This window comes from Tiliqua scincoides, chromosome 4 (genome assembly GCF_035046505.1).
Source record: "Tiliqua scincoides isolate rTilSci1 chromosome 4, rTilSci1.hap2, whole genome shotgun sequence".
Classification (NCBI taxonomy): Eukaryota; Metazoa; Chordata; class Lepidosauria; order Squamata; family Scincidae; genus Tiliqua; species Tiliqua scincoides.
In genome coordinates, this window is record NC_089824.1 from 27,155,162 (window position 1) to 27,178,477 (window position 23,316).

At 44.8% G+C, this 23,316-nt stretch overlaps 1 protein-coding gene across 1 annotated transcript in view; it reads right to left on the reverse strand.

Moving 5' to 3' along the window:
• Positions 1-19,039, reverse strand: part of SDC2 (syndecan 2) — an 86,677-nt gene extending 67,638 nt beyond the window's left edge. Inside the window, exon 1 of the mRNA XM_066625221.1 lies at positions 18,434-19,039. Within this exon, the coding sequence (XP_066481318.1) occupies positions 18,434-18,493 (60 nt within the window). The 5' untranslated portion in view covers positions 18,494-19,039. The remainder of the gene's footprint in view (positions 1-18,433) is intronic.
• Positions 19,040-23,316: the final 4,277 nt, after the last annotated feature.

Genomic DNA, 23,316 nt, shown 5'->3' on the forward strand with positions numbered 1-23,316 from the left:
ATCACCATCTCTCAGCCACACCTCCCTGGATTGTTGCGAGGACAAAAGGAGGAGAGGAATCGCCACCTTGAGCTTCTTGGAGGAAGGGTAGTACAGAAATGCGAAAAAAACGAACACCCACCCATAAAAATCAACTTAAAACAATCATACATGAATCAAAATAACCATAAAGACCTACACATTTATGCTTCTTACACAGACAGAGAGCAAGAGACATAGTTTGGGCATAGCCTTCATTCACAAAAGCCTCCAGCAAAGAGACCTCTCTCGTAATAAAGGCTAATTGACAACTGCAGAGCACAAAATAAGGGACTGCAAACCACTTAATTGCAGATCAGTCCTGCTAAGCCTCACGCTATATTTAACGCGAGCTGCCGCCTGTGTAAATGCTCCACAGCAAAGTTTCTCTGTGCATGAATGTTTTAATCCATGGAGAATTTACCTCAAAACCTTTCCCAACAAATTAGCAGGACGAGGCCAACTTGCACACTCTCTCAGCAGAAGTAGGTCAGGACTTTTCTGAAAGGCTCCGTTTGAAGACTGTGCCCAGAATGCAGATCAAATGCTTTTCAGTGGATTAGAAATAACAGTTTAAGAGGTAAATTTATATACTACTAATTATTACCAGAACAATAGAATACAGCCTGCTTCTTAACCTGTGGACAGTTTAATTACCTGAACCACACAGTTCCCTGAAATTAAATGCCTGGATCAAATTAAAATGAAATTTATAGAAGCAATATTATTCTGGTTAGACTTCAAAGAAGGAGAAACAAAGCAGTTCAAGGAAGCATCGCTGTTAAAGCTGTTCCACCTCTTCCTCAACAGAACCAGGTGGAGAGAAGGGAGACCATTTTCCTGATGCTGTAGTTTGTCCCTGGGAACCACACAGCCATTACTGAGCCAGTCAAGGGTTACATCAGCAAGTGCTTCCCCTGGCAATGAAGTGTGCCAACACTCAACCTAAAGCAAGTTGGCACTTTATTCCATAGGAAACTTAAGCATCACAAACGATTTTCAGGGCAGATTTTTTTTTGGGGGGGGAAGGGGTGAGACCGCAGTTATTTAGCATCAAATATCTGAAGTTATATCATCATCTTCATTGCAATTTCTGCCATTTTAAATGTCCTGAAAATCTGAACTCCCCCCTTCCTCTCTCTACCCCAACCCATTTTCTCTTGGGAAGATAGGTAGGCACTCACCATTACCACCACTCAAATGCACACCCCCTACCATATCACCTACCATTACAGAGAGTGAGGATATTGATAATCTAGCACCCTGGAAACAGCAGCATTAGCTACCCAAGAAAAAAAGTGCTGATGTAAAAACAAAAAAAAACCGCAACCATTGTCTTGGATAGTCAAGAACTTGGTGTTACTGCTACGTGCAGAAAATGAGAACTCAGCCACTTGGTACAGAATAGGCAAAAATACTACTCTTCTGCAGATTGTAATTATATGTTGGGATTGGGCATCTCCCATGACCTTCTCTTGAGAGAAGTTCACTGAAACAAATGGAATGGTTCATCCTCTCTGCAAATGGCCATCCATCTGACTAGGCTTACTCAGCAGTTACCGATAAATGATGCTTAATGTCTCCAGAACCCTCTATAATTTCAAATTATGAGGCATTGTGACAAGAGTTTATGACTGAACAGATGTTGGACTTTTCCAATTGTATGATGGTGCCTTGCTTTAAAAAAAAAAAGAATCTGGGCATACAGAACCTGGAGTTTGGAGGATACAAAGCTGCTGGAGGTTCAGCAGCGGAGAGATGAACGGACACCCTTGGCAGAAGTGGCACTGCTCAAAGGGCAGTCCATGTGATAATTGGGCTCTTCCAACACCTTAGCAGTATCATCCCTCTTGGTCTGCCCCTTCTGTTACAGCAGTGTTTCTCAACCAGTGGAACATGTACCACTGGTGGTACTTGAGGTGGTGCATGTGGGACACTCAGACCCCCGTCACCTAACAGTGAGACCAGCAACACAACATAACAAGCAGTAGTAGGAGGTTCGGCAGGCTGAGCTCCAGCATGCACTTTTTGTGTGCTCGAAAATGCTGTCCCATTCGTCCTAAGTCTCTCATTGGTGTCTGTTGCATTGCGTCCGGCCTCTGAAAACAAAAGTAACTTGGTGATGACATCATCAGTTACTTCCCGTGGTACTTCTCTAATAGGTGGACAATGCAAAGCGGTACGGTAGAGGACTTCATCACATTCCTCTCTGTATTGTAACCTAAATCCTCACTATCACGTTTACTTGAATATGTAATTTATAAACAAAAATAGACTCAGTTCTATAAAAAATCTGGAAACAGTAAAGTCATGCTCCTCCAGTGCTACATCCCCATTTAATTTTTCAAGTCTCTCATAGGACTATTTGTAATAAAACGGAAGGTTGATTTATTTAAAGAGATATTCTCATCAGTTGAGATCCAAGTAGCAAAGTTGTTAGGGGACTCCCTAACATATTTGAAATAATTTGAAATAATTCCTGATGAACTGAACTTTCACAAAACCAGATCAAATCAACTGTCTGCTTTGCCAAAGGTTTTGAAAGTACTTAGTCATCCTACCAGTTACAAGGTAGAGTATTCTGACAGGGGGACAAGACCAAGACCAAGAGCACATGGCTCTCCTAAAGCCACCTAGATAGACTGTCCCAGCCACATGTTGGTTTGGGTAGGAGGTCTGGTCTAGAGGGTAGAGCCTCCATTAGCCTGAAGATAACATCAGAAGGTCGCCAGTTCGAGGACACCGGCAGCTCCCTGAACGGCTGAGAAGGGCGAGACCTTGAAGCAGCTGACAAGCCAAGCTGAGTGATTCCACCTACTCTTGGTGTGAGCAAGAAGCATCTTGGCTGCCCTCCATGTGAGAGATGGAGTTGCTTGCCAGCCTGCATGGCAGAACTGGAGGCCAGAAGTGAGACCAAACCAGGAAGATCCATTCTGAAATGTTGTTGGTTCTTGAAAGAGATAACCTCTATGATTGTAAAAATCCCCGAGGGATTTAGAAACGCCTGCCTATGTAAACCGCCTTGAATAAAGTCAGAGCAGTAATCGAATGACCAGAAAGGTGGTATATAAATACCTAGTTGTTATTATTGTTAGCATCCATACTACATCAGCTCTAATAGAAAAGAGTTTTGACTTGCTGATGTCAAGAATATAGGGTCAGTTTCTGGCATGCATCTGTATAGGTGGGAAGGTATACTTAACTTGTGATGCAGTGGCACTTAAGCCATATTGCACAAAACAATGGAGTGGTGAGTAAATTCCACAACTAGAGAGTGTCATAACAAAGGCAACAGAAACAAAATCAAAAGGGAGGGACAACACCAAGAAAACTGAAAGCCTAAAGAAGAGAAGGAACAGTGAAAAATGTCAAAAAATACATTTCACCGTATCTTCTTCAGGATCAAACATTTCTATTTCACTTATTGCGCTTTTTGTTTGGAGACAAACAAATATGGAGTCAATGTGTTTTGAAACAAGACTAGAAATCTTTTTGCCCCTGGAGGAAACAATTCAGCAAAGCGTATTAGGGAATACAATTACTTCCAACACATTTTCCCCCACTCTGAGCATCATTTTGAGGCTCCAATCCAGGTCCTCACTGATCTCATGCCTTACATTCCAAGTAAACATGTATAGGATCAGGCTGTCAATCAGCTCAAGCCCAAGTACCTCAGCTTAACTGGATTGCAGATCAGGCTGCTGGAAATGCTAGCCAGGGTATAAACATAAAGCTAATGCCAAGCTCAGCAAACTTAATAGGCTTCCCAAAATACAGACTCCACAGTCAGTTTCCAGCCGGTTTCAAGCAGTTCCTTTCTTTAAAACTGCATGTTATAGTTGCAATGCCAAGCCTCACAGCTAAGGAATAATCAAAGAGACTATGCAGGAGAAATTATAAACAAACCCATCAAAGACTGGAAGCTGTGTACAGTACTTCAATGCAAGGAGACAAGTATGAAATTTTCATTGAGCTAATAAAAGCAGCAGTAATGTTACTCCAAACCTTTTGCTTTGGGATAGCTATTCTTTTCTCCTCAAGAATTCAAACATACATCGCACAACACAGACACATTTTTAAAACATGCAACTAAAAAAAAAAGATGTAGTAGCTACTGAAGTTTTTCTTTGCATACATATTGAGGCCAAAGAAAATGAAGGATTCACATCTTAGCCCAGGATCCAAAATGAGTCACCTTGTCTGAGTGAGGTTTGCTGAACTGATGCAGACTCAGTACTATGTTTATTTCTGTGTTGTTTAAACACAATACATCCCGCTTATTCTACCAAGAAACAACCCAAAACAGACCACAGATTAAAACACAATCAATAAGAGCATAAGAAGAGTCCCACTGGATCAGGCTGAAAGCCAATCCAGCTTCCTGTATCTCACAGTGGCCCTCCAGATGCCTCAGGAGCACACAAGACCACAAGAGACCTGCATCCTGTTGCCATTGCCTTGCATCTGGCATTCTGATGTAGCCAACTTCTAAAACCAGGACATTGCACATATCCATCATGGCTTGTAACCCATGATGGACTTTTCCTTCAAACACCCGTCCAATTCCCTTTTAAAGGCATCTAGGTCAAATGCCATCACCACATCCTGTGGCAAGGAGTTCCACACACTAATTACATGCTGTGTAAAGACATACTCTCTTTTGTTTGTCCTAACTCTCCCAACAACCAATTTTAGTGGATGCCCACTGGTTCTGGTGTTGTGTGAGAGGGAAAAGAACATCCCTCCATCCACTCAATCCCTCTCCAGCATCATTTTGTATGACTCAACCATGGCCCTCCCCAAGCACCTTTTTTCTAGCCTGAAAAAAGCGCGCGCGCACACACACACACACACACACACACACACACAAAGGCAAAAACAGAAAACAAATCAACAATTCAGCACAACAAACCCAAAAAGCATCAATCAACAAAATGACCAGCTGAAAGTCCAATAAAGAAGCCACATGATCTGTTTGCTTCTTTTTGGTCACTATACAGGGCACCTGATTTTTGTTGTTATTTACCTTTCTAGTTTTAAATGGGAAGTTTAAGTTGAAATACTGCTATGGTGAGAGAGTGTGCTTTGTGATGTTGCAGACACCAGTCAATCAGTGCTTTTCATAGACTTTTCTGCTTCACACTTGCAGAATGTTTACCCCAAATTTGATCCCCAGGAGAAGACCAAGTGTCGCTAGGGGGGTGCAGGCTGCACCGGGTGACTTGCCAGGGAAGTGACAAGCTAAAATCATGGCTTTAGGAGCCACCCCATCATGCCATACACCATTGGATGCGGATTGTCCAGCAGAATGCAATGCAAAAAACCAGAGCAAAATACCTCCTTTCCTTCAAAAGTTATGGCCAAAATACTGGAAAGAAAAAATGCATGGAGCCCTATGGAAAGTAAAAGTGAGCCGTATCACGTGTTACTCATGAGTAGGAATACTTGCCATAGTCCGTCGGAAAGGGCAGGCTGAGAGGAATCCAACGACATCAGATTGGTCCCTATCAAATGAATACAGCCCCAAAAAAACACCCGAGAAGGAGATCCCTCCCTCCCAGCTTTGAGTGTATTGAGCCCGAAACGAAAACACATGGCTGTATTTGCTTGCGAGTAGGCGAACTTGCCTTAGTCCCTCAGACAGGGCAGGCTGAGAGGACTACAACAACATTAGAATGGTCCTGATCCAATGAATGCAGCCCCCAAAAACACTGAGAAGGTGGTCCCTCCCTCCCAGCTCCGAGTCTATTGAGCCCTATGGAGAGCAAAGCAGCCTCACGGTCGCGTTTACTCATGAGTAGGCAGACGTGCCTTGGCTGGTGGTCAGGCCAGGCAAAGGGGAATGTGAAGACACCAGAATGGTCCCGATCGATGTAACTTGAGCGCAACAAATGCTCCAGAAGGCAGCCTCCCCCTCCCCCACTAAAAAGGGCAAAAAAAGAAGCTTGAACTGGTAAGGGGAATGTTTTCTATTTTGCACTTGCAGGTGGGTCTTTATCCTGATATGCCTGAAATAGAAGAACTTTAAACTGGGCACTGGGGAGGGCTGGAAATTTCACTGATTCTTTTTGGGGGTGTTATTGCAGGCAGATTACAGAGAAAATTCACTTGGTGGAACAGGGCTGGCTCCCCCTTATTTAATTATTTCTTTTATTTTTATTTAATTATTTATAATTATTTATTTTAATTTGCTTGATGATGTCACTTCTGGCTATGACATCACTTCCAATGGGTCCTAGACAGACTGTCATTCTAAAAAGTGGGTCTTAGTGCTAAAAGTTTGAGAACTGCTGCAATAAGGTGTTAGTAAGTTGACATGGGTGTGTGTGTGACTCTACAAGTTTTCAAAATCACTAAAATCAGAGTTTGGAGAAATAAAACCATCATGTTATATATCAATCAATGCGTAATTTCATGCAAAATGCAATGAAACAAACCACATAGAAATATCTGTTTTCTAACAAAAGGTACAGCCAAAAAACCAGTGGAGGTGGGGCGATGGTACATCACCACACCCACCTCCTGGGGCGTTGCCCCGCCCACTGCATGGGGTGACACACAGGCCTCCTGCAGAGGGTGACGTGAATCCTAGTGACGCCACTGCTGGGAAGGAAAGAAACTGTTCTTATTGGTAGTTCTTTTTCTCCCTTTGTCCCCTTCTTGTGTGGCAGCTATTGCCACTGATTGGGTGCTTGACTGAGAGTGCCTGCTGGTTGCAAACTGGAGCTAAGGATGTTGGGGCCAAACTACAAGAGATGTTCAGTTATAACACTGTCCCTTTCTTCTGCGGTTGGGAAAGCAGGCATGGAGGTCATCTTGAGCCAATAGGTAACCAACATGGAAAGAATTAAGCACTTTCTCCTCACCTACTAGTTCTCTACTAGTCAAATATACATCTTTTTCATTAGAGGAAACAAAACATCTGAGAGAAATAAATCACTAATCATAGTATCATGTGTAGTTTGGCCCCAAGAGGCCAGTCATTGCCACATACACAACAAGAAGGGTGGAAAAGAACAAGCTTTCTGCTCTCTTCAGCAACCCAAGCACCAGGGCCAAATGAGATACCAGTTTTTCACACTCTAGATTACAAAAAATGGATAGAGAAAAAAAGCAAGAAAGCAGGATCTATACTTAACTGATTATTAACCATTGCTGTAACTTAATATTTTTTCATAGGGACTCAATGTGCCTTCTACCAAGTCACTCTTAGAATTGTGTACACTAATTGACTGGCCTCAGCTCTCCAAGGTTTCAGACAGGGTCTTTCCCAGCTCTACCTGGAGATGCCAGGGATTGAACCTGGGACCTTCTGAATGCAATGCTTGAGAAATACTACTACGCTACAGCCCCTTGGCTAGAACCAGGAATCCTCAGCTCTTTGATGGTCTGACCCTACAGTGAAGACCACAGCCTGGAACATATCTGGGCAATCAGTGTCTGCAGGTTCTGCGCTGGCTCTGCACAGCCAAGGTGCCTAAGCAAGATCTACAAATGGTTTCTTGTATACCTAGGACCTTGCTTGGACAACAGGCTCACATGGCACCTGACTCCCACTTCATCCTCCAGCTCCTGGCTCCACCCTTACTGTTGTCCACAGAGTGTTCCTATTTTACAAGCCACAGTTTGCTGGATTCAAATAGGGCTGACAAACTGCAGTTTGGTCTAAACCAGGAAAGGAAGTTACCTTTCTTCCTTTCATGCATGAAGGGGGCGAGAGAACTGAGCCTCATGCCAAGTCTCAACCTGGCTCATGTGGGTTTGTTTTTGTCTTAAAATGAACCATTTTCAAAATGGTAGACGCCATGTCCAGTGTGTTAAAAGCTAGTTTTCTTTAAAAAAAATGATTTTGGAAACAGGAAAGAGGACAAAGTGTGTATTTGTGTTCAATATGCAACTCAAACACAGCTTAACAGAGGTTAGTGAGCTTTCCAAAATAAATTCACCTTTGACCAAGGACAAGTTACCCCCCCCACTGGTTATTTTTTAAAGGAGAAAAAAAAAAAAGCAATCTTGTGTGTACTTTTTGTGTGTTTTTTGAAAGTTATGTACAATTTGTACTTTACAAGTTACTTATGCAATATTAACACATATTGCTCATCATGGATCTCCTAGTATTTCATCCTGAGCAAACTCGGAGACAGACAAAAATAATTCACAGTGCTTGTTGGAAATGAGTCCCTGCAGGTTTTTTAAGCTCTGTACAAAGGTTTTCCCCAGAGTTGCTTCGGAAAACACAGACCATTCACTGCTTGTTGTATTCTTTTTGATATTGTTCAAGACTATAGAACACACACATGCATCACTCTCTCTCTCGCCTTCTCTGACCACAACAAGTAAGTACCGTTACATGGTCAAACACTAAACTCTCTTTGCTCAAAAGAACTGCAAATTATGTTGTTCAGTGAACAAGAGTACTTGTGTTTTTAGAGCATAAATTGTGCAGTGTCATCTATAACTAAATTAATGACGCTGTAGATGGAAGACTCCTCACTTGCCTTGCAAGCTAAGGACAACTAAACAAATTTTATGCGCAGAACAGCCTGAGGTAATTCTCTCATACTTGGCTGTACAACAGGAAACCCTTGTCATACCACTTTAGTAATGTGTCTTGAACCAAACTCAAATTGCTCACTCGTTACTTGCTGCCGCGAAGATGAAACACAAAAAAGGGGTCTTTATGACTTTGATACACAAGCAGCATCTTACAGAGGACCCAATACAACCTCTCCATCTTCAAAAGAATAACACAACTCTGTTTAAAAGAAAACAGTCACATCTAATAAGATGACGGAGTGCTTTTCTGCAGCTAGACAAGCGCTCTTTTATTCAGTCGCTGGATCACAACACATAAATAATTATTCACCATAAGAAAAACATTTGAACTGGTGACCGGTAAAAATTGACTCATTTTCCAGGGCAATTAATAGTCATTTGCTGGTGATAATATAATTAATAGATCATTATGAATGCACCATACTACACATTAAATAGAAGGTGCTGGCAAGCAGAATAAAAAATGCAACAAAATCCTATTAACTCTTCTGTTTGGACTACTGACTATCTTAAACAGAAAGATCACAACTACTGAATCCCATAAATTCCTTGATCTTCCCCATGATTTGTTATACCAAAAAAAACAGTTTTGAATGTACGGTATAAACAAAAGCAACACATTCACAAGGAATCTTCTGGGAAGAACTACTTCTAGCCCCAAACCTCAATAATTCATTTTGAACCCTGTTTAAATGACAGTTTTACTGGATTAACAGTCATCACTGTTTTTCATTTATCCTTTGATTTCAGGGCAACCCAGAAGCTCATTTTCAGCATCTGACCAATAAAATGATAAGTCACTTGCTCTATCCAGCAAAGGAGAATATAGTACTGAATGAGTGGCATTTCACCCAACTACACCTCAGTACTTCACTAAACTGTGTGCAAGTGTCACCCAATATATCATAGCAGAGAAATTCAATAGGACAACACCACTATAAAAGTGTAGAGTTAAGGACATAGGGTTAGGCCAATCTAAAGCTCCTGCTCCCCAAAAATATTAATGGAGCACATTTCCTGCCATTAAGTGGCCAAAAGTGGCTGTGAATGGCACAATCCCATTCATCCCTACTTAGATACAATTCCATTGTGTTTAATGGGACTTAGGGCCCAATCCTGCTCTGTGGGGGCCGGCTCACCGCCAGCATGCAGTGTCACAAACATGCCGTAAGGCACATTTGCAAGCCTTACCACGGGACCAGCACCGGAACTAGCCCAGCGCAAGCCTGCACTGGGCCAGCTCCTGTGCTGGGCCCACATTCAACTGCTCAGCGACTTAACTGAACCCCCAGGCAGCAGAAAGGTGAGTGGAGGCATGGGGAGGAGGCATGCTGAGGAGGGAGTGGGGCGGGGCTGGTGGAGCTCAGCTCCACTGGATCCTGAGCGCCATGTCGGGCTGTGTGGCCCAACATAGGGCTCCTTGATTCTGCACCAGCTCAAGAGGCCCAATCAAATAGCCCTATTGCGGAGCTACTTCCTCTTGGCAGTAACTGTTACCCTGCACATGCTGGATCTTGTCTGATCTTGGAAGCTAAGCAGGGTCAGGCCTGGTTAGTACTTGGATGGGAGACCGCCTGGGAATACTGGGTGCTATACCAGTCTTTCGAGACTGAAGGTTGCCAACCATTAACCATTCCCTTACCTGGGGGAAGGGGACAAACGTGCACTTCTCCTGAGCAGTTGCTGCGGACTGCCCGGTGTGTACAGGATATCACAACAGCTACTTTAGGTGTCACAGCAGTTCTGCACGCCAGGCAGCTCAAAATTGGGCTACCCCTCCCAAGAAAGCGTGTATAGGATTGCAACCTAAATCAGGGCCTCTGAGAGGAATTTTACCACATGGTACAATGTTTCTTTTGGGCCCCTTTGCAAAGGGGGATGGTGGTGCCAGGTGAGCCCAAAGGAGGCAGGGTGGGGCAAAACGGGGGGGGAGGGTAGATACAGCTGGAAAAGTCTTTGGAAAAGGAGGGACAGCTGAAAAAGTCTTTAGAGCCCAGGTCTACCTACCCATGTGGCATCAGCAGCTAGATACAGTAATAGGGAAAACTAAACACTCTTAAGTCTCTCTAAAATCTTTTAAGTATAGAATATCATGTAGAAAATTAGCATCATCATATTTAAACACACACTCAAATGGAAAGTGACCTGCGCATACCAAAACTTGCTTCTGCAGCAACTGTAGCCCCACAGCTGTTTCCCTGAGCTCCTATACCCTCCTCCATGGCAAGCAGATCCACAAGCCAAACAACTACTGTAGCAGGCCAGTTTCCTCCTTGGTTTGACACTGTGTTAAGGAGTGTCATGCATGCCTTCCTCGGCCCAGCATATATGGCTTGCCAACAGCTGCAGCCGCATGCTCGTGATAGTGTCCCCAGCATCCTGTGAGGGCAACGAGTCTGAATAGATAGGAAAATGTAGATCCCAGGAAATTTCTGGGCCCCCTCTCTTGGCTCCTGGGCCCCCTTTTTGATCCTGGGCCCGGGTACAAATTAGCCCCCTTACCCCCCTCTCCTAGGCCCCGACCTAAATTAGTGAGGCTCGCATATTGCAAAAGTCACAGATACAAGCAGTGACAAGAAGTAAGCAACTATTACTAAAAGGATGTTTTTTTGCAAGTCAGCAACTTCCAAATGGTGTTCAGAATTAGTCTCCCGCATTGTCAAAGCAAGCATATTTTAGCTTAATGCTTTCTCTGTTCAGACCAATATCTAGCATTTTATTTGTCCGGAGTTTTAAAATGCTAGACTTATTGTACCCAGGATGTAGTAAACCCATCACAGACAACAGGTGTACATTCCAGCAGCCCGCCAAGCCAGAAGACAGATATAACAAGAAAGGGAATTCACAGTGTTGCCTCTAGCATGCCAGTAAATCCAATGCCTCATTTTTGTCCCTTCCTGCCTACTGGCTGCTGCCTCCTCCTAGGAAACCAAGTCAAAGAAGGAAGTGGTACAACCTCCTGCTCTCTCAAGTACTGGATTGCAGAGTGCTTAGTTTCCCTGCCAGGCAACAGCCAGGGTTGCAACTGTGTAGTCATTCCTGCTAACTGAAGAAAAGAGGCACCTTGAAGTGGCAGTTATATTTAGCAGGGAAAGAGCAACTGTCCCTATTCGTTTGGGCAGAAAGTCCTTCCTAATGGCCATTTATTGGGGTCTCAAGATGGTGGGCCTCTCTGGGCCAGAAAACCATTTTTTTTTCATTTCTTCTGCAAGGCCTATCACTTTCCTAATATATTTTTTTTCAGTAGCATATGAACATTCTAAATCAGGGCTCTCCAGACTCCAGCCCACGGGCCGGATCCAGCACCCTCGCTAATGCCCATGTGAATGGATCCATACTGAACCTTCATCAGAATTATTTACTTGTCCAAGGACAACCTGTTACAATCCTATGGCCCTGTAGCACCAGCACTGGCCCAAGAAGGGTGTAGGATGTGTCAGGCTAGAAAGCGAATTGGCTTTCTGAAGTCTAAACCTGATTCAATATGGATCAGCCATGTCCAAGGTCTAAACCAGCTCATTTGTGGAGGCTGGGGCTTTCCTCAGGGGAAGGGGATGAAAGTCACCTTCCCCTGAGGTCAGGGTGACCAGATCCAATGGAGGACAGAGCGCCTATACCTTTAACCACTGTACAGAAGAGGGAATTTTGACAAGTGCAGCTCAACATGGAAGGGTTTAAAAAGCTGCACCTGCCAAAAACCTCCTTCAATACATTGGTTAAAGCTATAGGCACCCTGTCCTGCATTGTATCTGGTCACCCTGCCTGAGACGACCTCGGGCAGCTTCCTGTTGCCCACAGGATACAGAGGTGGCCATTTTGGCATCACTGTTCCTCCAGGTGCCAGGAGGCTTAGGATTGTGCTGCCCATGAGTTCACATGGCAGAAGTATAATCCAAAATCAGGAATTTCCCAAAGTATAGCTCAGGGTCATAGTCACTACTATGCTACAGCTCTCTAGACTATTTGGGAGAATTCCCTACAGTTCATAAGAAGGGGACACAAACACCCTTTCAACCATATGGATGGGACCAACAATCCAACTATCTTCATCCATCACTAGGATAGTTTCAACTTCATAGCATTTACAGCAGTTCTTAAACTGTAGATGGGTCACACCAGTGAGTTGCAATCCAGTTTTTGGTGGGTTGGAAACTGACAGGCTGATAGCTGACAAAGAAAATGTATTGAGCCCTATGAAAAACGAAACTGAACAGTACCTGCATAATAATCGCAAGCAGGTGAACATGCTTTGGTCCACTTCAAAGGGCAGGCTAAGGGAACACAACACCACCGAAATGATCCCAATTCAATGAACACTGGCCCCAACAAACTCTCAAGAAGAAGTCTGCACCCTCCAAGCTGACAAGGAAAATACACTGAGCCCTATGGAAGGCGAAACTGAGTCATAGGTGTACATTTACTCATGAGTAGATGAACATATCCCAGCTCTTACCAAAGAGGTAAAGGGGAATGTAAGGCCACCAGAATGGTCCCAATCCAGCAAATGTGGAGCTGAAACACTCCAGGAGGTGTGTGTCCCATCCCGTCCCCCCCAATAATAAAAAGGATAAAAACAGAGGCTTGAGCAGCTGGTAAATGAAACTTTTTCTGAATTCTCGTAAAGCTAGGTGGGACCGAATAGAGTCTCATTTTTTAAAAAGTGGACCCCGGTGCTAAAAAGTGGGGAAACCACTGATCTATAGTATTTGTTGCTGATGAAATACTGTTGCCATTTTACCTTCAGGAACCTTGAGGCAATTGGTGCAAACAATCTGTGACAACATGGGATGTTTTGAGCATGTCCAAAAAGATACTCTCAATATAAGATGCCAAGTACCACAACTGTGTCACCACAACTGAAGCTTTCAGTGTTTACTGAAATCCTGATATAATCTTCTTTGCAACACATACCTGTGTAACACACTCGTTTAACACAGCGCAATATATATAAGTCCTCTATTACAAAGGCAGCCAAACACATCTCACTTCTATTTTTCTTCTTTTTGAACAACTATTGGCTAGAATTTCCCTTTCCAAAAAACAAAGAACAAAGATGGACAAAGAGCTACAAGAATCAGACAAGTTTAGGAAGGGTAAATTAAAGATTAACCCATTTTTGCCCAGTCCAAAGGTGCATACATTTGATCCCTGTTGCATATATGCAAGGTTGGGCAGAAATGGCTTAAATAATGGCACAAGAAGCCCCTGCAGCAAAAGCCCATTCAGTCTAGCATCCTGTTTCCTACAGTGAACCTACAATGGCCCTCCAGTGGCCTCTGGAAACCCTACAGGCAGGAGGAAAGTGCATACTTCTCTTCCACCACTGCTCTCTTGCAACTCGAAATTCAAAGTATTTCTTTGAATTGAAATACTCTGGTATTGCTGCTCAAACCAGAAGCAGTGCACAGTCGTTATGACTTTAGCCACTGATAGATCTGCCGTCCATGATTTCGTCCAATTCCCTTTTAAAACCACCCAAGCTATTGGATATCACTTCATTCTGTGGCAATGTATTCCACAGACTAAATATACATAGTATGAAGTACTCCCTTTGTCTGTCAAAAATCTCCTACTGAGCTGTTTCAATGAAATGACCCCAGGTTTTAGTATTGTGAGAAAGGGAGAAAAAAAGTCTCTACCCCATGCATAATTTTATAAGTCTCAATTATGTCCCTACTTATTGTCTCCACCCCCACCCCCCCAAAAGCTAAAAGTTCCCAATGTTGTTGCAAATGAAGTGGTCTAATCCTCTGGTTATTTTTGGATTTTTTCTTCTGCATCTTTCAGTCCTGCAATATCTTTCTTGAGGTGCATTGACCAGAATTGTAAATGGGATTCCAAATGCGGCAGCATCTCAGATTTATAAAGGGACATTATAACATCAGCAGTGTTATTCTTGATCCCTTTCCTGAAGCATTCTATGCTAGGGGTCATTTTCTTCACGGCTGCTGCCCACTGAAGTTTTTATTGCGCTATCCACTAAGATGCCAAAATTTCTTTCCTGGTTTGTCACAGACAGCTCAGACTCCATCAGTGCATTATATGAAGTTGGGGTTTTTGCCCCAAAGAAAACCACTTTATACTTACTGACAATGAACTACATTTTCCATTTGATTGCTCAGTCACCTAGTCTCCCCAGAGTAATCTTTTCTGAGAACTTCACAACCTGCTTTGGTTTTTACCACCCCAAAAAGTTTGGTGTCATTGGCAAACTTGGCTATCTTACCATATATACCCCCTACTCCAGATCACAGAGAGCGATATGACAACATTTGGTTACGCATTTGACAGCAAAAATTGCTTCCTCATAACATTACTCAGTTGACAATACAAATTTAAAGTTATCTCAACACGTATTCTCCGAAAGAAAGCCATATTAAGTTTAAACTCAAAAGGAATCATTCAGAAATAGCTGTATAAGTGATGAAATATCCATGAGCAAAGGGTTTGTCTGGAAAGGCCCTTAGAAAGTTCTAAAATGTTACATCATTTAGAAGAATATTCAATAAAGTATTTCTACTGGTATTCACTTGTACCATGATCCTACATAAATTTACTCCAAAGAAATTTCACTGATTATAATGGGAACATTATGAAGGTATATGCAAGAATGCAGCCTTTAGCTCAGTATATTCAATAAGACAAGGTGCACCAGGCATCAATTTTCAAAAGTCTGAAGGAGGCCTCCTCAAGATAGTTGCCATGAGAGATACAAGTTCCTCCCTGACAAATCCACCTTTCCCTCCCCTCAGTTTAGCAGGTGCAAGGCTGGAGCAGAGAAGCACCAAATTATCCTTCCCAACCAATGTTAGACAGACACTTGTCTGGGTTTAAACCACTTCACATATGTTCCAATGATGCTGTAAGCCAGGCTCCTCATTTTCAAAAGGCTTTTTCTCTGCATAGATTTTAAACATGTGGTTCTACACAATCCTTCCCTGCCTTTTTGCTTTTGCTCTTACTACATCCAGACAAAAAAATGAGCACCAAAAATTCAGCCACCTTACCTCAACTACTCATTTTTCAAAAGGACCAATTGCTAGCTCTTGTTGAAGAATACGTTTGCCAGAAAGCACCAGATCGTGTCGCATTCTGTAGTTAGTGCAGCTGCTTGTGAAGTTGCCTAGGCATTTTGATTGCTTAAAAAAATTGCACATACACAATTATTCTCATACCACTGTTTGATCAAACACAGTCATTTCACATATATCAATGGAGGAAGTTAAGAAAATGCTGCCAGTTCCTATCCTGCTCAGTTTATGAAGAAGCAAAGCAAATATGCATGACGGATTGTCAGTTAAGACACCGAGATCACCACAGCCGGGCTAAGCATAGGTCCATTGCAAAAACATACATGCAAGTCCCAATTACAAGGCTGATTCAAAAATAAATCTTACTGAATTCAGCCAGGCTTGCTTCCATATAAGCAGGCAAAAGATGGCCAGCTCAGTGCAAACCTTCACATTCTTGCTCCTCCAACTGGTCAGTTCAAAGTATTTTCTGGGCTTCAGTGGGAACATGAGTACTTATGTGGGCATATGTCTCATTTAAGACTTACATCACAGTAATATTCATACAATCAGGCTACCAGTACTAGAAGCTTATGACAACACCACCACCGTACATTTGCTAGAGGATCAGTAGGGAAAAAAGTCCCCATACTTGGATCACAAACAAATTTTCCACCACAGAGGAACACTTGTTTTTTTGCCTCCCTTTGACTTTAAGTATGAGACTGTCTGGAATGTTTTTCAAGGATAATAAGACAAATAGAACAGGGAAACCTGCTCTTTGCCCCCAAATCAGAAAAGCCACCAATAAGCCCTAAATGAACAGAGAGGGGGAAATTAAAGCCACATCAAAATGTTAAAGGGGCAGGGAAATCTCTCAGAGTACAGTACTTTCAGTATGGCTTAATTATTACTACCTGGTAGATCCAATACCTATATTATACAGAGAGAGGACTACATGGGGAAGAAGGAACAGCAAATGCAAACATTTTCCAGGGTAAAACTCAGTAAAATTCAAGAGACCTTGAACCGTTTCTCATCTTGAGCCAAAAAATAATAATAATGATAAAAGCGGCTGAGAAAAACAGGAGGTAATACAAGGATAACTACTGCAAGATTTTGTGCTCAAGACATCTGCAGGTGTGTTCGAGTGACAAGGGGGGAAAGCTGCAAGCCATTCTGTACAAGAACTGAACCTCATAATTCTCAAGGGATCCAAGTACTATCAGCAACAGAAACCAGCAGGGATTTGAGCTAGTCTGCAAAGAGACTTTCCCCCACTTCTCCGTAGAGGCACTGAAGGGGCGGATGGAGGGAGAGTTTCTATTACACAAGGATAAAAAAATGCATTCCTTGCTGTCCAAAAGCCAAACATCAAACCCTACTGTACATCAGAGAGGCTACAAGGCAGAACCAAATATCTTCCACTGCACTCTCAGTAAGCACCATAGTTACAGCCCAGAGGAATCCCTAGCTGGTTTCCAAAGTTAAAGAAGCCCATTAGTTAACTGCAAAACATGCCCCATGAGGAAAGTGAATGTTTTTCCAACTTTACTCTGACAATCTGTGCCACCCAGTACTCCCAAGAGTCCCACCATCTCTTCTGAAATCACGAGGGAAATTTTTTTTAACTCTTAGGTGTTCCTTAATTATTTATGCTTCTAGTGTAGGATCACACACACACACACACACACACACAGAGTTTGTCACAATCTGATCATAATCCAAAACTTCAGTGCTGATTAACCAAACAGAACTCTGAAAATTTAGACTTTGCCCCCCCCCACGAGCACCTTCAGAATCACCATCATATCATGTTCTCCTCAAGACCTCCAAGCCAGCTGACAAGTTGCCTCAACATCAGAGGTCTGAAGATACTATTATAAGCTTTTGTGGACTGTGAACAAGAATGCCACAGGAACTCAGACTCAGTCACCCTTTGTTTTTAAAAGGGCTGATTTTGCAGAGATTTCTTTTCCATACATCTTCCCCTTCTCTGCATGATGGACATCTAACTAAAGTGCCATTTTCAGACTCTGTTGAAAATAAAAACCTAAAAGTAAACAGAAAAAAACCCACACACCAAAGGCAGGCACCACCCCAGCAAGACATCAAGAAGCAGAACAAGTTGGAGGGCTGTCAGATGACTCTTAATAAGGACCATCCCTCCTTGTGAAAGACTGGCCCCAATGCCAGGAAAATCATTGCCCCATCTGCTAGGAGTGGATTCGCCTCTGCCCACCCCAGTTCCACATACCAGGGTGCACCGCTGAACACTGAAAGGGCCCCCTTTCCTTTAAAAGTTTTGATCTTCAGGGATGACCTCAGCAAACTTCTGGAGAGCAGATGTGGGAACTGCGGGGGCGTCCCATCCTTCTTCTCTCTTCCCACCCCATTTTGTCATGTCCCAAATTACCCCCCCCCCCCAAATTCAGTACCAGAAATAGCTTCTGGAGTCAAGAAGTGGGATTTTACTCCAGGATAAGAATCCACCCATCCACCTCCCCCAACACCACCCCCCCCCCAAAAAAAATAGTGGACAAGGCTCATCATGACAATTCTTGTTGATCACTGTTGGCAGAGCTGGGAGGGCAGAAAAGAGGAATCCTGAGCATGGGAAAAAGTCAGGCGAAGATCTTCCAAGGGTTCTGAGGCACAGGGGGGGTTGGTTACCCCAGGGGGAAAGGGGGGTGCATCATGTTTAACTGCAACAGTTGACCATATGCAGAAGGCAAGGGGGGAAGAGAAAGAGAAGAGGGCTCGCTTCAAGGCTTGGGGAGGGGAATCCAGAGGGAAACGACCACTCCAGCGACCCCCCCTTGCACCCCAACGACATCAACTTCACTCACCGTCTCCCCAGAAGCGCAGGCCAGCCAGGAGAAAGCGAGCAGTATCCACACGTTCCACATGGTTACTCCCGGGTTTGGCGGAGCTCTCCGTCTCTCGTGCGCTTGGGGGCAACAGTCAACACAGCCGCCGCCAGCCAGGCTCCAGCACGGGATTCCCACGCCCCCTCCAGGCGGCGGCGGCGGCAGCAGCAGCAGCAGCGATGGCCTGGCGAGCTCCCCTCGTCCGCTGCCTCCTCTTCCTCACTTGTTGGCTCGCTCCAAGCCCACCAGCTCCAGGGCGGAGTTGGCTGTCTGGCTGCGGGGAGGGAAGGGGCCGTGGAAGGGCTGCGCCTCCGCCTGCCGCCCGCTTCGCCTGGCTCCCTCCAAGCCCGTCCCTCGGCCGCCCAGCGGGGAGGAGGAGGCGGCGTCCTCGCTGCCAAGCTCCCGGGCAGGGGAAGGAGGAGGAGGCGGCGGGCGGGAGCGGCGCGAAGTTTGGGCAGTAGCGCCGGAGGGTCCCCTGGGCGAGCAGAGCAGAGCAGAGCGCAGCGCCTCTCCCAGCGCCCCCGGCCGTGCACGCTGCCTGCGAGAAGCGGGCGGGCAGAGCGCGGCTCCCAGTTAAAGCCCGGAGAAATTCCTGCAGGATTAGCGCGCCGATTGGCAGCCCGTCCAGCCAGTGGGGAGGAGCGAGCAGCGAGGGCAGCGGCTCTCGCAAAGCCCGGCTGAGCCCTCCCCACGGCGCAGCCGCCCCCGGCCCGCCTGGCACGCCGCGGGGAAGGCAGCGACTTGGCTCGGGGGTCCCTCCGCGGGGCACTCCGGAGCATCCCCGCCCCTCCCGCCCGCGCGGAGTTGGGATGGAGCAGGCTGGAGAAGAAGGAGCAGAGTCTGCGGGATACTCTGAGGACCCCTGTGCAATCCTAGCGGTGCTTGCTCGCGAGGATGCCCCTCCCCACTAACAGCCCAGTCCTAGCCACACTTTCCTGGGAGTAAGCCCCGTTGACTCTCATGGGACTGACTTCTGCGTAGACATACATAGGATTGGGCTCTGAGGCTGCAGTCCTAGCCACACTTACTTTCCTGGGAGTTAGCTCCATTGACTGTAATGGCATTTACTTCCGCGTAGACAGGCATAGGATTGGGCTCTGATTTCCCATCAAAGTGGAGAAAGTAGGATTGCAGCATAAGGTCCTCCGTTGCCTTTAATTCAGGGTGTCCCAAACTTTGCAGCACCAGGACCCACTTTAAGTGACACTCTTAACCCACCTAAGTTTATCAGACTTAAAAAAATGGAGATCAAGAAAGAAAGAAAGAATTTTATTTGTTTATTTATTCAACCAACCAGAAAAAAAAAGACAGGCTGTAATCCTATACATACCTTCCTGGGAGTAAGTCCCATTGAGCACAATATAACTTACTTCAGAGTAGACATGCATAGGATTGTGCCCTCAAACATTTATCACCCTGTATTTTCACCTGCTTGCAAACCACAGGCGCTAAGCTCCTTGCAGGGCAGGTAGCAGCTGTTTTGCAAACTGCAGGAGCTGAGCTCTTTGCAGGGCAATTAGCAGCTACAGTATCTGATTTTCAAACAGCCTCAGAGCTTGAGGAAATTAGTTTTCTGATCTTTCCATCACTCTTTGGTGACCCACCAAAAATCGGATTGCAAACCACCAGGGGGTCATGACCCACAGTTTAGGAACCACTGTTCTAAGTAATGAGCATTTCAGTTTGGGAATTTTGGTCCCAATCCTATGGGCCTCTAGCTCTGGCACTGAGCTCCAGCAAACATCCCATAAGGCAGGGGTGCTCACACTTTTTTGGCTCGAGAGCTACTTTGAAACCCAGCAAGGCCCGGAGATCTACCAGAGTTTTTTTTACAATGTTCGCACCATCATAACATATAACATTTATGTGTACAATGTATGTTGGTGTACCTTGAGCCCCACTGAGTATAACAGGACTTACTCCTGACTAGACATGCCTAGGATTAGGCTGTGAGGCTGCAATCCTAGCCACACTTACCTGGGAGTAAGCCCTATTAAGTACAATGGGCCTTACTCCTGGCATTTCCTCCCAGAGGCACCTGAAGGGGGGGTCGGCACTCCGCGATCTACTCATTTTGCCTCACGATCTACCAGTAGATCGTGATCCACCTATTGGGCACCCCTGCCATAAGGCATCCAGAGAGGAGGGAGCACCAGCCCAGCACCAGTTGAAGCTGGACCCAGCACCAGACAGACACCACCTGGAGCAAGGGAAGAGCTCCAGGTGGTGGTAAGGGCTTTTGAGGTGGGAGGATAGCAGGGCATGAGGAAGGACCTGAGCAAGAAGGGGTGGGACCCAGCAGAGCCGTACTCCACCATATCCTATCCTCTGTGTTGGGCTGGAAAGCACCACACAGAGGTTCTCAAGTCTGTACCAGAAAAATAGCTGGTGCAGACTTGAGAAACCCCATTGGGGGGCTTGGGGCTTTCCTGGGGGTCCCTTCACCTGAGGAGACCGCCCTAACAGTGCTACTGGATACAGCAGTAGCCATTTTGCATCCAGCAGCACCACTAGGGATAGGATTGGGCTGCCGGTCTCCCTTTATAATAAAAGGATTTCAGAAATATGCTCATTCTCTTGGCAAAGGCATCTTGAATCCTAACCACAATGAACTGTTCAGAAAATGGCTTCAACTACTTAGGGCCAAATCCTGTCCAATTTTTCAGTACCAATGTAGCCATGTCAATGAGGCATGTGCTGCATCTTGTGGTGGGGAGGCAGTCACAGAGGACTCCTTAAGGTAATGGAACATTTGTTCCCTTTCCTTGGGGCTGGATTATACCAGTACTGGATTGTACCAGTACCTAGCCCATCTGTCACCCTGGACAAACTAACATTTTGGTGCACCCCCCATGATTTATTTAATTAATTAATTAATTAAATTTATTATTACTGTATTATAGAAGATAGCAATGTAAAAATGGTAGATGAAATAACTTCAGCTTACAAAAACTTGTGCCACATTACTTTGTTAGGGCACAACCCTAAGCAAGTCTACTCAGAAGTAAGTCCTATTGTGTTCAATTGGCCCTACTCCCAGGAAAGTGAGGTTAGGATTGCAGCCTTAGGGCCCAATCCTATCCAATTTTCCAGCACCAGTGCAGCTGCAGTGCAGTCCCAAAGTAAGGGAACAAATGTTCCCATACCTTGAGGAGGCCTCTGTGTCTGCCTCCCCACCACAGGATGAAGTGCATGCCCCACTGGCATAGCTGCACTGGCACTGGAAAATTGGATAGGATTGGGCCCTAAGTTGTCACAGGGTCTTGAATATTTTACAATCTTGGCACATCTCCCACACATACAGTTCTGTCTTAAGTAGCATTATGAACTCTGAAAATATCTGATCAAAAGCATTCTCTCAGAGACAACTGCATCCTAAAGTGTTCTGTCTCTTTAAAATGCAATGTAAGTGGTTGCCCCTAAATCATAATCCTGAGCACATTTATTTGGAAACACAGAAATAAATTAAATTTACTTACAAGGTAAAGGTGTTTGGGTCCATAGAGTTAGGTATACCATTTGTTATTATAATATGAAATCCGTAATGTTCAGAATGGTGCATATGCACAGGATATTTTTCAGGGACTAAAATCAGTGTTTCTAATTCTGCAAGCCTGTCATAAAACAATCTTTTCTGGCGCATAGTTCCTATGTTTCTAGTTTTGCATTTGACATAAACACAGATCTCTCCTAAGCAAATGTGCCCAGAAAATGACCCTGCCTCATATGATATTTAAATCAGACACAAAATAAAGGTGCAGCTAATCAGTTACAAACACACTCAAACAGCTTTGATTGGCAGAGTGGCCATGCTTCCTAAAAAGTACACAGCACTCATGAAATTGGCAGGAAACTCCAGGGCTAGCCCAGGCTAGGAGGCAAACAGGATCATTTAGCCAGATTTCTGCTTCTCCAGCAAGGTCATACCACAGTTACTGTGCGAGCCTGCTTTGGGTCCCATCCCCACATGTTTCCTATGCCTTTAACAGTGACAGTCTACCATAGGCAAGAATTCAGTTGTTCTCTTTGCACCAGGGAGAAGCTATGGGAATCTAATTAAGTTCAAGGTTGGAAAGACTGGGATTCTCTCATGTCAAAAGCAACAGAAGAGAAGTTGAAGAGCTGCCTCTGTTCTCTCCTCCCCCCACTAGTTTCACCTTTAATTTTCCTCACCCACCACCCCCTTTTTTTGGTGCTTAACATTAAACATGATAATGAACTGAAAAGCAATGTTTGTTCAGCTTTGGTTCTAATGTGTATCATTTGTGTATGTGCGTGTATTGGGGGAGGGTGACTAACAGCTTTCCACTGTGCCAGGGACTTCTCAAAAAGTCACCCCAGACTACCCACCCCTCATTGCCCAGCCTTTGCCTGGGGTGGGCTTCTTTCCAGACAGCTAAGACCCCCAAGCCCCTCCTACCAGAGGATGCACACTTCTAGTGGGAAGAAAAAGTTCTTAATGGAAGGAGCTAACTTTCAGGCTGCAATCCTCTATGTCAGTGGTTCTCCAACTTTTCTGGCCCACTGCTCCCCTGATCCTTATGGCCATTGGCCATGACTCCCCATTACAACACCTCACCTCAGTTACCCCCAAAATGGGGGTGAAGGTGTTATAATTATACACTAGAAACAAAAAAAAGCTGCCAGCACTTTGAGGCTGCAATCCTAACCACCCTTACCTGAGAGTAAGCCCCATTGAACAAAACAGGACTTACTTCTGCATAGATCTGGTTAAGATTGTGCTGAGTTTGTTAGCAGCACACCTCAGGGGTTTTGGAAAGGGAGGGGGGAGTGATTAATTTGCTGGGGGAGGGGAAGACTTTGTTTTGTGTGTATCTGCTAATTGCAAACTGAGACTCAGA